The 15901-nt window shown below is 54.2% G+C and overlaps 1 protein-coding gene across 3 annotated transcripts in view; it reads right to left on the bottom strand.

Annotated features, from left to right (window-relative positions):
* Window positions 1–15901, bottom strand: part of MAU2 (MAU2 sister chromatid cohesion factor) — a 30942-nt gene that overhangs the window by 8640 nt on the left and 6401 nt on the right. For 2 of the 3 annotated variants that reach the window (XM_082457669.1, XM_082457667.1), the window contains exons 2-13: window positions 11414–11431; window positions 10978–11043; window positions 10177–10272; window positions 8585–8679; window positions 6456–6483; window positions 5932–6087; window positions 4644–4790; window positions 4466–4556; window positions 3233–3336; window positions 2564–2641; window positions 2195–2260; window positions 761–847 (exon numbers count right to left, since the gene is read on the bottom strand). In XM_082457669.1, the coding sequence (XP_082313795.1) occupies window positions 761–847; window positions 2195–2260; window positions 2564–2641; window positions 3233–3336; window positions 4466–4556; window positions 4644–4790; window positions 5932–6087; window positions 6456–6483; window positions 8585–8679; window positions 10177–10272; window positions 10978–11043; window positions 11414–11431 (1032 nt within the window). The remainder of the gene's footprint in view (window positions 1–760; window positions 848–2194; window positions 2261–2563; window positions 2642–3232; window positions 3337–4465; window positions 4557–4643; window positions 4791–5931; window positions 6088–6455; window positions 6484–8584; window positions 8680–10176; window positions 10273–10977; window positions 11044–11413; window positions 11432–15901) is intronic. The other variant, XM_082457668.1, reaches the window with a different exon arrangement.

The raw sequence follows: 15901 nt of genomic DNA, 5'->3' as shown, positions 1-15901 counted from the left end.
GTGGCACACGGTCTCAGTTGCTCCGTGGCATGTGGGATCTTCCCGGACCAGGGATTGAACCCACGTCCTCTGCATTGGCAGGCGGATTCTCAACCACTGTGCCACCAGGAAAGTCCTGCACTGGGCTTTCTACCCAAAGCATTCAAGCCAACCAATCACCTGGGAAGTCAGCTAGGCTTTTTGTAGCCAAGAGGTGATAGTGGCCTGAACTAAGAAATGAAGGCCGCAGGGGTGGAGACAAGTGGCCGAATCTGAGATACTCTAGAGGGGTCAGGGCTGGGAGGGAATTGCAGGGATAAGGGGGTGTTGCAAGGGGAACCTGGTGGGAGGGACTTATCCTGCGAGGTCAAGCTCTGGCCCACCTTCCCACCTCAGCAGGCTGGGGCACCAGAACAACCTAGAGACCTAGTGCAGACAGCTGCCCAAGCTGTTGCTCCTCATAACTGAGCCATGAGGCCTCACCAATGTTCTAGAACAGACATCTCAGGGTAGAAGAAATTGGGTGTTTTTTTCTGAGGGATTCAGTAAAGCTTGGCTCGTTTTCAGTAGGGAAAAGTGTTAACTGGCTGTGGGAATGTTTCTGTCCTAGACTTGGCCTTCCCCCAGCCATGCCCACGAATCGTTGCATGGGACACCTTGTTGGGGGGCAAATACCCCAGGGCTACTGAGATTTGCTGGTTCCCAGGACAACACTCCCCCCACGCTCCCCTCCAAGTAAGAGTTGAAACAAAGGATACCAAACATGAAGCATGTCACCTACTACCTCTTGGTGTCTATTTCCTTCCCGTATATACACACTCGCCAGATTGGTCACGATGAAGGCCCACAGCTCCTGGTGATTGGTGAGCTGGAATGGGAGACACAGGGCATTAGGGGGCTGGGCTGGGCACAGTCATGTCACATAGGGGCCGCTTGGCGGCATCAGAGCCACCCAAACGCTCCACAGTGGCTACCTTGGAATCTCCTTATTCTTTTCATTCCAAACACACACCCCTTGCCTCCTAAACCCAAGGACAACAAAACTGTTAGTTCTTTTCATTATAAAACAATCACCCACATTATGGGAAATTCCGGAAACAGAAAAGAAAAGCCAGCCACCCTGATCCTGCCCTCAGAACACACCACAGTTTGGTCTATTCTCTGCTGTCTCTCGGTCTGAGACCTGGCTGGACCTTCCCTCTACGCCACAGGCGGTAACCCCAGGACCCGTGTGCTGACACAGCAGAGGAGTACGCTGATCCTCGGGGAGGCAGGGACCCTGCCTGGAAGAAGCCGAAGCTGTTAGAGGCCAGAAATGCTTCTGACGGCTGGTGGTGGACAGACCCTGATCCCCAGTTCTTCTGGGGGGACAGGAACGGCCACGAGAGGGACCAAGCTGAGCGGGCTGAGCATTCCCAATGGGGCTGAGGGAGCGCAGCTGTGTAGGAGGCCGAGGGTGCCTGGGAAGCACAAACTCCACCTGGAGGCCCCTGGCAGGTGCCAAGGAGGTCCAGAGGGTCATCTGATCTGAGCAAAGATGCTCCAATATGTTTGTCATGGGACCGCAGGAACAGCGTGTGGTTGGGGGTCATGCGGGGTTTGGGCCCAATTCCTGGCTGTGCCACCCCCCTCCCCCCGCCAGTGGGGAGGACTTCCTGGGACACACACCATCCGTCGGGAATTTTGATGTTGAACCAAAGAAGCAGCAGCCACTTGTGTAGGAAATGAGATGGGGAAGGAGGGTCCAAGAGACCTCCATAGGGCCGCGGGCAATGTGGGGTGGTCCTGGCACCACTGCAGTGAGCAGCACCAGCCGACCAGGGCCCAAAGTAGCTGTGACACAAGTCAACGCCACCTGGTGGGCTTTCAGGAAGACTGGGAATCGAGAGTGAAAGTGGCTGAACAGGCCATGGCACCAGCCCTGAGTTAGCTGGGGAAGCCCCACTGCAGGCTAGCCAGGAGCCCCCTTGCCCACAGCTATCCCTCATTAAGCTGTGCTGCCAGTGCTGGCCTTGTCTGCAGCTGAGCAGCACAAGACGTGACACAGAAAGCCCTGGATAAATGGTGTATCACTGTCACCGCTGGCATCAGGCTGAGTGCTGTGGAGTCACCCGCTGACCATGGTTTTGTATGGCTGTTGTCCTCATCACAGACCACGCCCGACTCCTTACTGAGAAGCACTGCCTGCCCCATAAAGCGAGGGCCGGCACCTTACCCGCAAAGCTGTGGTGAACTGGGCTTCAGCGTTGTCCATGCAGTTGACAGAGACACAATACAGGCCCTGGAAGAAGAAGATGCTGAGGGCTCAGAGCCACATGCAGCTTGCCCGGGCCTGCACAGCTGCACCCAGGCAAGCCTGACAAGTGACCACTGAGCTAGCTATATCTGAGCTTTACCCTGACAAACAGGGAGAAAGATAGCATGCTTAATTATTCCTGCCTCCCGGGACCTAAGTCAACTTGGACTTGATGACATGCTTGTCAGAGTGAAGTCCACTGGGAAGGTTCTGAATTCTGCCTGGGGTGGTGGTCACAGGGTTACTCGCAGGGATGGGGCTGGGGGCGGGCAGCCCTCATGCACTCACCAGCAGTGTATGTAGCTGTGCTGCGTGGTTGGAGAAGAGCCGGGGGGATTGCTGGCACAGCTGACAGACCTGGGAGATCTGCCGGGAGAGAGCATGTCTGACATCACTTGGCCTGTAATGTGGGACCCAGTGCCCTGGCAGCATTGAGGAGAGACCCCAAAGCCGGTGGGTGTGCCCATGTCCTGCCCAGTCTAACTTGGGCACAAAGTCCCAGCGGATGTGCCCATTGTGAGGATTAGGCACGGCCTTGACCTCTTTGAGGATGGTGACCCTTGTCCATTACCCGCCTTCTCCCTTTCCAACTTGTGTCTCAGCTGTACAGTACCTTCACCCTTATCAAGGCCCCTGTGCCCTTTCAGGAAGGTGGGCATAAGGGATTACGGATCACAGGGCAGGAGGAGTGCTAGAACTGCCGTCAGGGGACCCTAAAACCCCAGACCCCATGTTCCTTGGGCATGCCAACTTTTAGGTAAAAGCCTCTGATCAGTTGTGTCCATGCAGGGTCGTGGACTGCCAAGTTATAGTCATATAACAGATGACGTCCTGCTGACACGCACTGGCGACACATTTACATTCTCCCACATGACACCCTCCGAGACCCAGCAAACTCAAACCACTCTACCCCTCAGCCTTCCCACCCTGTGTGTGTGCAGCCCCCAGTGGCCTCACCTCCTGCAGAGCTGTGGCCTTGTGTCCTGTGACGAGCCTGCACATGATGATGTGCTCGAGCAGGATTACTTGGAAGGAGGACAGAATGGGGCTGCAGTCGAGCACTGGGGGTAAGAGGCAGGGATGAGCATTCGAAGCGTGGGCGGAGAAGACAACTGAGGAGACACTGACCCCTGCCTCCTAGGGGCTTCGAGCCCTCCGGCCACACCGGCCCCTCAGCTACCTGGGTCTGAGCCCACTTGCTCCGCTGGACACTGGCCCAGCACCCAGTCTGTCACCTTGCTCGGTGCCCACAGCACCCTCAAGCGAGGGGGTGCATCTCCCTGTCTAGGTGAGGAAACAGGCTCATAGCAGGCTTTGGTGACCAGAGTATTGTAAGAACAAGAAATCCTGGAGGGATCTGTCTTCCATCCTCACCACACCCCGACCCAGCTGAGTGCTCAAGGGCACTCTGGACACAACACATTCTAGAAATGCTGAAGTTGTCTGGGAGACTGAGGCCACGGCGATAGGCCTCAGGCAACAGTGGGGGGACCCTAGCTTCTGGCTGCCCCAAGCGGCTGTCCTCACATTGGAACCAGACAGCACCTTCCCAACTCATCTGAAGGGAAAGAACCGCAGCCCCCGCGGGCATTGGTTCTCTGGCTCTAAGGCTCTTCCCCAGCAGCACTGACAAGGGCACAGGGAGTGAATGAGGTTAACAGGCGCACAAGCCAGCCAGGGATATGTGGGGCTCTGGGTTCCTACTAGTCAAAGGTCCATGATCGCACAGGATGGATTAGTCAAGCATCCAGGAAGAACCCAGGGCCTCCAGAGGACCTGCTGTCAGTCAGTTCCAATCCCAACCTCACCCTGAACACAATCCACATCACGATACTGATAATAGACAGCAAAAGCAGCCACCGCCTGTTTCAATTGAGCACTGCCGCCCCAGCAGCCCCCAGTGGAGTCCCGCTAACCCGCATGGCTATCTTGCGCAGTGAGGGGGACAGGACAGAGACGGCACAACTACCCCACAACACAACCCCCTGGGGATCAAGGATCCAGTCCAGGCCTGGCCTGCTCTGCCCGAACCTGGATCGTCCCCATCTGCCAACTGGGGTAACAAGATCCATGGGGCAGGGACCCGTGCTGCAGTCTTTAAAGGTCCTTCAGGCCCAGCATAGGAGGTGGTGATCGGGCCGCCCACCAGGGGGCTACTTGACCCACTGAGCCCCACAGAGCCTGACTTACTCTTGAGCTTCTCCAGCTGCATGAGGGCCTTGTCTGTGTACTTCTGTGCCTTCTCTAGGTAGCCGGCTTGCATGGAGTGCATCACAGTCACCTGGTGACAAGATCAGATGGTGGTGGTCACTGGGGCCCTCTCCTCTCTCACCTGGGCCACCAGGCCCCGGCCCCTCCAAGGACTCACCAGGTAGACAAGCACGCACATGTGCTCCTTGGGCAGCCAGTGGAAGAGGTCAGCGGGGTTGCTGGGCAGGATCTCATCATCGTGCAGTGTGGAGATGGTCTGGATGCACTGCTGCAGCTGCTTCAGGCATGGCTTCACGCTCTTTACCTGCAGCAGGCAGACAGCAATGCACACCTGAGCACCCGTCTGCTCCTATCAGGTGCCAACCACCCTTAGGAGGCAGGTGCCCACAGTGGCAGCTAGCCAGGTCCTGCCTGCCCATCGGCCTCTCAGCCCTTCCTTTCCGGGAACTCCTACCACACCCACCACTTGCAGGAAACCCACCCCCCAAGATGGGTCAGCCAGCTTTCAAGGCACAGGGCAGGGCCAGGAAGGTCATCTGTGGGACTGAGGCTCCACCACCACCCAGCGCTGGGCACAACACCAAGGCCCGGGAAAGGCCTGTTCAAAGACCCTGCTCCAGCCACATTTTCTCCTTCCTGCAGTGACCTGAAGAGAGGAGGACACGGCTGGTTATCCTGGGAGGTGTGAAGTGGCCACTCGGAGTCCTGCAGGTGCCGTGGTTTATACAGACTGGCCTTTCTGCACCAGGAAGCCCCATCCCGAGGCCCTACAGGCCATCTCCACAGCCGTCAGCACCCTGTGAGAGTCTGCACTGTGCTCCTATGTGTTGACTGAAGTGCTCAGCCCAACAGGCAAAGGTTGGTGCATGTGGGGCAACCAGGAAGTACGACAGGGCGGGGAGGGTGCGTGGGGCAGCACCCATCCAAAAAGCTGAGACGTTCCCCCATGTACAGGTACAGCTGCTCCTCAACCATATGAGGGTTATGGGCTTTTTGTGTGTGTGCCTCAAACACAGCTGATTTTGTTAGTCCCTACTCAACTCCCACAAAGCTGTCATTAACTGGGGGGTGGTGGACAGACACTGCTTGAGCACCTGCTGTATGCCAGGCACCATGCCAGAATCCCCAGTGTATTTTCTTGGATTCCCCAAACTGCCCTCAAGGTCATCTGACCATTCACACACTGAGTAGATGTGTGTGAGGCCACAGCTATTCCCGCTATAAGGGCAGAAATGGGACAGACCCATTCCTGGAGTGCCCTCTGTCCACAGAGGTACAGTACTCATGCCAGAGCACAATAGGGCTGTGGGGGAATCGAGCCCCGAACGACAGACGTGCCCAGTGGTGAGGGACAGGAGGAAATCGCAGAGCTGATGTCTTAGCTTACAGGCCCACCCACCACCTGCCTGCTCCCCAGCAGCCCTCAGGTGAGAGGCACTACATACCTGCCCAGCATCCAAGTAGTGGGTCACCTGGAGCACCAGGAAGAAGACACGCAGAGACTCTTTCTGGATGGGGTTCCCTTGCCAGTTCTCAACTATCTGTCCACAGAGGGTCAGCAGTGGGTGGACTTCCTGCAACTTGCGCTCCATCAGCAATAGCTGGGGAGGGAGAGGTGCACGTGCTGGGAGACCCTCCTGGTACAAAGGACTGCCGCCCACCTGCCCACGCGCTGTGGGACTGCTGGCACCACGAAGAGAGGGTGCATAGCCGGGCTGGAACCCAGGTCTAGGCAGCTCCAACCCAGGCTGCTCTTCCATCAGCACAAATCCCACAACCTGGAACCTGAGTTTTACCTCTGAATCCAGCTGGGGGACACGGGCCTGCCCCTCGTGGCTGCCTGCCACGTGTGAGGGTCTGGGTGCCTGAGGGGCCACGACATGGCAAGCAGGCGAGGCTTTGGCAGACCTCGTGGGGACCCGGCCTCACATCCACCATACCAGCCCCAACCCATCCAGCCTCCACTTACCATCCCTTTGCTGAGCAGGAACAGTGCCCTGGAAAAGAGAGGGGTAGTCAGGTCTGGGAGACTCAGGCACCCCCTGGGATGACTGTGTCATCTCAACGTTCACAGGAACCTAACGAGCCACCTCTGGGACAGTTAAATGGATGACAATGGACCCTGGCCAATTAGGTTTGTTTTACTTATAAGAGGGCTCTATTTTGTTCTATTCTATTTGTTTTTAGCTTTTTCCTGTTTAGACAATCATGTGGTTCAAAAGCTCAGAAAGCAGAAACACGTGCTCAGAAAGCATGAGGGGCAGGGTACAGGACAGCACATCCACCATAACCTTACTCTCGCTGACACAGCAGATCACACGTTCCACATCTGTGGACAGCACAGGGTGGGGCAAGGAGAGAAGGGGGGTAATTAGGCTCAGGTGCCCACACCGAAATCTGTACCTCACCGTGGCCCCTCTGTGCCCACACTTCCTTGCCTATAACCAGCCAAGCCCCCTCGGGCTCTCCTGAGGGTTAAGGGGATGAAACTCAGGAAGCCTAGGCATGTCAGCAGCCTCGCTGCCCACTGTCCCCACCCTCAAGGGTGGCGCGGCCAGGAGATTTCTACTGTCTTAAATCTTTCTGCACTTTCTAAACAAGCACATACTGCTGTCATCAGCAAGAAAAATAATAAAATGAACACAGTAAAAGGTTTACGAGACTGCCAAAAGACAAAGGAGGGCAGCCCAGCCTCACCCCAGTGCCTAGGGGCTCCTCACGGCACTGGCGTTGGGACAGGCTTTTAGGATCGGCTGTTGGGCTGTCATCACAGTTTGTTCAACATCTAAGTCTTTGTCCCGCCAGTCTGTGCAGAGTCCCCATGTGCTGCAGCTGACACCCCGTCAAATGGGCATCGTTCCAGGTGAGTAGACTGAGGTGGAGGGGGGTCCCCGTCACACAGTGAGAGATGTCTATACTCCCAGCCACCTCGCCATTCCTTGTTACCTCACGGCGTGGACACTCTAGGGTCTACTGTCTGACTATTGAAATCTAAGGCCTAGAACTTCATGTCAAGGTTCCCATATTGTCACATCACTAGGCCATATCCCTGAGATCAGAAGTTCTGTGTCAGGCGACCTGTAGGCGCCATGCCCTAGTGAGGCCCACCCAGGTCACCCGCCCACAGTGGTACAGAGGCCTGTTTGAGGACACCTGTGAGTGAACATGTGCAGTGTGTGGCCATCCCCATGCCCTGCAAGGCATGAGTGTCACCCTGAATCCAGTGACGGCCACAGCACGAGGAGGATAAGACGGGCCAGGAACACAGACCAGACTGTGCGACAGTGTCCATCCCAGGGCAGGTTGGTCGAGGGATGACAGCCTGTGGGGAACTGTGTGGACCCCTGTGAGCACTTGCAAGTCCAGAGCTCAGAAAATGGAGTCAGGGACTGTTCTGTGCCATAACCCCACGGGACAAGCTTAGATTTTGTGTTTCCAGAATCCCAATGCACACAACAGAATAAGAGCACTGCTACCTGGAGTCTGGAATCCTACTACAGAGGATTCTTCTCTTTAGGGGAAAAAGAGACAGACTGGAGGCTCTCTTAGAGGGCACACAGTGAAGCACTGGTGGCCTCAGACCTCTGACCCCAACCCCAGGGCATTAGCCTCCAGGTAGTCTAAGCAGTTTCACACATAACATGAACCTATGTCCCTTCTTTTACACAAATGTCCACTTACTCTGTCTCCTGTTATGTATCTAAAAACTCCTGGGTGTCCCCTCAGTGGGGACACTGGTTGCCAAGCATGCTGCCCACACTCTCTCCAAGCACCACTCTTGCACTGCACCAGGAAGGGGATCAACCCAGAAAATCATACGAGCCCTTTTTATTTCAAGAGATACTAGAAACGTGCAAGTGCTGATGGTGCTGAGAATGCCAGCTGCCCCTCACCCTCACAGTCAACTCAACAACTTCTCACTTCATGAATTGATGGGGCAAAAGCATCTCGGTGCTGCCTTAATTTGCATGTCTCTTACTATGTATAAGGGTGGCCATCGTTTCATGCTGAAATGCCATTTCTATTTGTTGTCCAGGATCAAGATGGCCAAACTCTTTCCAAGTAAGAGGAGGAGGGGCCCAGGGAGAGGGTGCCTACCGTGTGTACTCAGATCCCACCACCCGGGCGTACTCGGCCCCCACACCCAGGAGGTCACAGGCTGACACCAGGTCCTTCTCAAGTGTGTGCAGTTGCTGAAAAGAAGAACGAACAATGACCCTCATTTCCAAACCACTTGCTTTACAGTACCTGACCTTATTGCTGGGGAGTTAAACTGAACCTCCCTACGTCAACAATATTGCCTCATGTCAGTTTTCAGCTAAATTAAGCATATTATCTCATCAACAGTGTTTGGGTACAGAACTCCACTTCGTTTATAGTGTACATCATCTAAGCTTAATGGTGCATACAGCCAGCAGTTAACACTCACAGGTGCAGACCCCTCCAGGGCTGTGCGAGTATGTCTGAATGCTTCCCAGGTCACTTTCAGAGGGTGGTCACTAGGGGAGCAGCCAGAGGAGCCTCTAACAAGGAGGGACTCTTTCAGGGGTAAGTACCTATGGGAGTTTCAAACCCAGAAGCCTTGACAGGCTGAAAGGCAGGGACACCTGTGGGGCCTTGGTTGAGATCTTGGGCTCCGTGCTCACAGCACAAACCAACTCTGTGACCTGAGGCAGGTGACTCACCGCCTGGCCTGCTTCCTCCTCTGCCAGCAGGCACAAAAGCACATGGAGGATAAAAGGAGGACAGTGACGTGCAGGGCAGGAAAAAGCCTGGAGGGAAGGCAGGGGCCCAGGCTAGGTGAGCTCTCAGCAGGGGACCCTCTGAGCCAAATCCTCCTGGCATTAAGGCTCCCCCAGGGAGCAGGGGACACTTGCAGCCCAGCACCCACTGTGTGTTCAGGCAGGTGATGGGGCTTTATCATGGAGGGTGGGCGAGAGGTGGCCTGGTGGGTAGGCTGTGTCAGGGGCAGGAGAGGATAGAGGATGGTCAGTGCTGGGGAGGTGTGGGCAGAGCCCAGGATGAAGAGGCACTCCTCATGAAGGAGTCTACCCAGCCCCCGGCCTGCAGACTCCTCCACTGTAGCCAGGAAAGCCCAGCTGAGAGAGCCTCTCACCACCCGAGCATCGCAGAGTGCAGGGACCAGGCACCACCTACATCTGAGGAGCTTAAGGGAGGTTGAGGGCAGAGGGGCTGTGTGGAGCCCAGGGTGAGGCTATACCCCAGCAGGCCCCAAAAGTGAGCTCTAGGAGAAAAGGCTTGACTCCAGCATTTGCTGCCCAATAGGCAGTCCCTTGGAATCTCTGCACAGCTCTCAGAAAACAGAGTGGACCTCTGGCAAGAAATGCTCCCTAAATTTTGACGAATGCAGGCCAAAGGGAGCAACAGGAGGGAGGGGAACATGAAGACTAGGCCCCAAGTCAGCTCCAGGGGAAGGACACTCCCACCAATCACCCCAGGTGCTGCTGAGTGAGAGGCCCACCCTGGGAGTACCGCCTCCTGGCGACAGTCTGGAGGGGACTTGTGAGCAGGTCAAAGAAACGTTCCTGTGTCCCCATCCGCTCAGTACAGCAGCCTGAGGAAGACCCGTGTGTCCCAGAGTCTGCTTATTTGTACTTGGGGCAGCTGTGCCCCAAGGTCACGGCCCCCAACAGGCACCCACGCATCTCGGCCAGGCCCGCAGTACTCACAGCAAGCTGGAAGAGCAGGCGGCAGTGCCAGTATGGGGTCTGCTGTGAGATCTGGATTGCTTTCCGCAGCAGTGGCTTTGCTGCATCAACGGAATTCTGAAAGGAAACAGTGAAGTTTGGGGAGGAAAAAACAAGGTGGATTCCTTATGCAGCAGCTGCGGAGCCAGAAGGCCATTCCTGTTCACACTTACCAAAGGATTTGTGGGTTGCCAATGTGCTTGATTAAAGAAGTAAAGATATTTTATTAGACTCACTGGCTGGGAAGTTTTTGCATCGACCTGAAAATAACTCCCCACTCAACTAAACTGAAACTAGCTTTAGTTCAAAATCCTGAACAGTCAAATTGATAACAATTGCTGTCTTTCCTGTTCTGCAACTAGAGAGAGGGGCCAGGGGCGTGAAAAGGGGTCACTGCTCAAAGCTGGGAAAGGCAATTTTCAGCTACACCTGACGTCAGGAACCAGCTTAAGGTAAACTATATAAACTTGTTCAGGAACTAATCATCTTTAGCCTAGGAATCATCTTTAGCCTAAGTTTAAACTATATAAACTTGTTCAGGAACTAATCTTCTTTAGCCTAGGAACAAGGCTGTTTTCCAACAGTCCTCGGTAGAAAAAGATTCTGCTAGCTTTTGTTAGCAAGTGATCACCCATGGCTGCCCCGTGCCAGGCGTGGGAGATAAGAAAATTAAGAGAAGTCTTAAAAGCCATAAGGGAATCCACTCCTGAGAGTCCCAGTTTGCCACTGTGCTTTGCTACAGGGAGAGGGAGTTTGCTTTCAGAAACCTTCATATGTTCTTACCTCTTGACAGTATAATTCAGACAAAAGACTTGCTGCTTCAAATTTAACATCTTCAAACTGCGGGATCTAATGACGTCCAGTTAAGGAAGTAGAGACACTGCAAAATGGTCAGTTTAAAAGGGCCACAGCTCAGCGTTCTTACACTGCAGAGGCTGGCCGGACGGGCGTATCCCCACCCGCTCTAAAACCCCAAGTTCACATATTCCCCCAGTAATCCCTGAGCTTGCTGCTGGCTGGGTGTGGAGCTAGAGGCTGGGGCATGAAGAGGAGCACAGCACCCAGGGAGAAGCTACCGGTCTGAAGGGATGCTTCAGGTAATCTGTGGGGCAAAGCCCAAACCCAAGGTGTGCATTATAGGTAGGATTCAAGTTTATAACACATTTTTTTTATTTAGAAAGAGTTTTCCTTAAAGGGAACAGTACCAAGAAAAGGATACTTGCTGTGATATCAACCACTGAAAGAGAAAGAAAAAAGGATTAATTCTCAGCCATACACTTTGCACATGCTTAACTGGCTCCACTTTGGGGTTTACACAGGTTGTCTTATCACCAAAGGCTGCAGGTGTTCAGTTAAGTGGGAAGATGGCCTGCTCAGCCTAAGAGGGTGGGCTTGCTTTTCCTCTAATCCAGCAACCAGGGCGTGTCTGGGGGAAAGGGAACATGAACTTGCTCCCCTACTCACGGGCTTCCCGTCCTGCCAGGCTCCTGAGTCAGAACTGGAGCCCTCTCCCACTACAGCAGCAATGCTTCACAAGGGGAAGGAGCACAGAGGGGCCACCACATGCCATTCACTGTAGTACGCCAATAGCAAATCATGACATGAGGAATTAATTACAATTAGAGAGTAGGTCTGTGGGTGTCAGTCCTTCCTGGAGAAGTGACATTTAAAAGATGTTTGGAAATGAGCAAAGTTAGCCTCAGAGGGGAGGGAAGAGTACTCCAGGAAGGACTGGTGTGGGCAGCACCTGGCCAGGGGAAGCAGGGATGATTCTGAGTTCTGAGCTCACCATCCCTCTCTGCTAGTACACAGGCTGGGACGTGGTTCAGACAACGACATGCTCCCACTTGGCCTTAACTGTGCCCTGGAGTTTCACATTCCAACAGGAGGTGGTGAGCTCCCAGGACAGTCCACCACACTGACCACAAGTCTGTCAGACCATCAAGGACTCAAGCATATACCTGACGCTGTCCCTGCTGACCCACTCGTCCTGCAAACATTCTCAGAGCCTCAGCGGTTGCTGGAAGGCAGATCCAGAGCCCAACAGAAGACTCTTACTTGCCATGCTCTGTGGAAGAACAGTGTGTGTGTGGTGTGTGTGTGTGGGGGGGGTATGTGTGTATGCACGCGCATGTGGAGGGAGGTGGTGGGGGTTGGGGTGTCTGGGGCTGGGCCTTGAAGGATGAGGATGTAGGTATGGGTGGCCATACCTACAGGGACAGGCAAAGAAGGAAGAGGAGGTGCTCCAGGCAAAGAAGAGCAGAGGGCCAGGGAGGTGAGGCTGGAAGGCGCATTTGGTCTCTGTGCCACTCATGTGACTGTGGGTAAGAATGCCCTGATGTCACCCCTGGAGCCTGACCCAGTCAGAGGCATAAAACAAAAGCACCTAATCAGATCCAAGTTTTAAGAGCATCTTAGATGCAGCAAAGGATGCAGAGGGAGGGGGAAGAGAAAGAGGAGCCAGAGGCTGAAGGCCCATGGGTCTGTTGGCCGCCAGGGAGAAAGGCCAGTGACGCCAGCGGGACAGCCTTGGAGCTCGAGATGTCTCTGGGGCTGAGTGGTGGCCAGGGAAGTCACCAAAGAGGCTGGGGAAGACTTGGAGCTGGTCTGGAGACCAGCTGCCTGAGAGACACAGGTGGGCCAGGAGGCGGAGCTATGGGAGTAGAGGAGAGGGATAGAACAGAGAGAAAGAGGGAACATGGAGAGCCACCAGGCTCCTGTGTCTGTCACACACACATACAAGTGCATGTGCACATAGAGCCCAGGCAAAAGGCACTCTGCAGTCAGCCCGGGTGTCCCCTCCCAAGGCCCCCCTGCAACAGGGTCAGGAGGAGCTGAGGGTCCCAAGAGGGACAGGGCCAGTGCCTGCTGCCAGGAGTGTGGCCCCAAGTGAGGCTCCTTGGCTGAAGACCATCTACATGGACAGTGGGGACAGGCCTAGCTCCTGCCTCGTGTGATGTCACGAAGCTGGTAAACACAGAAGTAGGGGCCTGCTTTCTACTCCTCCTCACTGGGAAGGGCAGTCGAGCAAGAGACACTCCTGAAGGCCACCAACTGGGAGGAGGGACAAGACACCGTGTAGGAAACTCTGTGACTAAAAAGTTGGGTTAGGGACATGCTAAGACCTGCTCCAACCTCGAGATTCTGTAGTTCCATGACTTAATCTCCACATGCAAGACATATCTCAGGCAAGGCCTCCATACTCAAGGGGAGCCCTTTAGAGAGAGTACAGGGTGGATAAAGACACACATGAGAAGCATTTGCCTTCCACTCGGAGCGCCGTGTGGCTTGCTCTCAACAACCCAGCCTGGTAGCCAAGGCGGAGTGGGCTCAGTAAACCCATCACCTACAACTGAGTTTCCAAGTCAAGCTTGGCCATGCCTCAGGACCTGGTGTAAAGCTGACTACATCTGTGTGTCACTGCCCCCCAACAGAGGTGAAGAGGGCAACAAGAGGCGAAACTCCTCCAGTGGGGCGAAGAAGCCTTCCTTACGAGTCTGTGGCCCAGGGATGCTCTCCCCACTGCACAAGGCATACTCCAAATTCACGTGAGGACAGTCCACAGAAGTATGTCCATGGTGGGCAGACTGTGAGGGGACACAGCCAGTTGCCTACTGCCAGGGGAGGGCCCCACTATGCCGACTTCTCCAGCGCCTTGGCCTGTGCTGCTGGGCCCAGGCCCACATGGGCCCATCAAATGTCTCTTCATCTGGGGCTTTTGTGTGGTTAACATCTATTCAGTAGACATTTGGGCTGGACCCCACTGACATCTCTTTTCTGTAAGTCAGATGTGTCTGTTAATGATCAGTTTCTGTCTCTGACAGTTCTCTCTGTTTTCTGACCTGAGGGCTGGAGAAAGAGCATCACATCCCCCTGGGGCCTTTAGTGACTATGGGGAGAGCTGGAAAGTAACATGTCCAAAGTTTTAAGGCTCAAACCTTCTGGAAGGCCTCGTCTGTCAGTGTGAGAGGCTGTCAGGAGCGCTGCTCTAGGGGCCAGAGGACAAAGTTTGAGGTGTGGACCCACATGGGAGTTAGCAACACTCCAGCTCCTGGAGGAGCTGGATCCTAGTGGTCCTTAGCATCCATTTCCCAGAGCCATGACCTGCCACCATTCTCTCATGCATGCACTGTGGGCCACTACCCCCCAACACACACACAAACTGGGGATGTTGGATAAAGCCCCATAATGTGCCTCATCATGATTCTGTGTCCCCAGTGTCTAGAATGGGTTCACACATGGGAGGCTCTAAGGAAACATTTGTTGCATGAATGATGACTTTATCTATCATCACAAGGAAGTGAGGGCTTCCTCATGCACAAATGGCCACAGAACTGAGGCTTATGCCTTTTTTTTTTTTTTGGCTGCACTGGGTCTTCGTTGCTGCGCGCGGGCTTCCTCTAGTTGCAGCAAGTGGGGGCTACTCTTCGTTGTGGTGTGTGGGCTTCTTATTGTGGTGGTTTCTCTTGTAGCAGAGCACGGACTCTAGGCACTCGGGCTTCAACAGTTGCAGCACGTGGGCTCAGTAGTTGTGGCTCACGGGCTCTACAGCGCAGGCTCAGTAGTTGTGGTGCACGGGCTTAGTTGCTCTGTGGCATGTGCAATCTTCCCGGACCAGGGATAGAACCTGTGTCCCCTACATTGGCAGGCGGATTCTCAACCACTGCGCCACCAGGGAAGCCCAGGCTTATGCCTTTTAAACACAAAATTCTAATTCCTAAGTGGCATCAGACATCTCTTTGTCTTTAAACGTCACTGTTTCTTGCTCAGGCATCAGTGTCAGTGACCCCTGAGCCGTCCCCGAGATGACCCATTTCTGAAGCTGTAGGACTAGCTCCATGTCAAGGTGAGCCAGTCACTTCCCCAGGATTGTCAGTCAGAAGCCAATCAAATCACTTGGCTTTTGTACCTTTTTTAACACTTGCAACATAAATTCATAATCAGAAATCTAGATATTAGAAAATACGTCCATCTCACAAATTACCCAAGGTTGCTACCTCAACCTATGTTTTACTTTGTAACATTAAAATACAGCTTTTATGTCTTCTTCCTCTCATGGGAAAGCAGCCAGAGAGTCCCGTCACTGCCAGGGAGCCTGCAGGTGTGAGGCAGAGGTGTGGATGACCCTACCAGAAGCCTCTGGGGTCACCTTGGGGTTCTCAGGAAAAGCAAGGGTCACCACAGGGCTAGCACGCACCCTGAGGGGTGGAAGGGCTGGGATCAGCACACTTCCCATTCCTAGGGCATTCAGTTCAGGGCTGAGTGTTTCAAGCCTTCTTGTACCTCATAACCAAGGTAACTTTTTCTTAAAAATCAGGTTTTTTTAAGTCACCAAAATGTGTAGAAATAGTTATCAACTGCAACTCCTCTGGGATGGAAGCACAACATTCAGGAGCCAGCCTTGCCTCTCTCTGCCATGTGACCATGGCTACAAGCAGCCCGGTCAGTACTGTCATCGGCAAGTCGGAAGTGGTCTCTACCTAGTGGGTCTGGTGAGGATCCAGAGAGACAGTGCTCCAAGAACCGTGAACGCAGGGCCTGGCATGTGGAAGGCACCAAGAATACTGTAATAATTCTCAGGCAGGAACCGGAAGAAGTGGGGGTTGCAGGGGAGACAGGGGGCAAGTTGGAAGAATCATGAAGTAAAGGTTCCTAAACACATTTTACTTCCTGAAGTCAGATGAGACTCAGAGAATGAGTGAAGAAA

Source organism: Balaenoptera physalus (assembly GCF_965194825.1).
Source record: "Balaenoptera physalus genome assembly, chromosome: 3".
NCBI lineage: Eukaryota > Metazoa > Chordata > Mammalia > Artiodactyla > Balaenopteridae > Balaenoptera > Balaenoptera physalus.
This window is presented reverse-complemented; position numbering and strand designations above follow the sequence as displayed.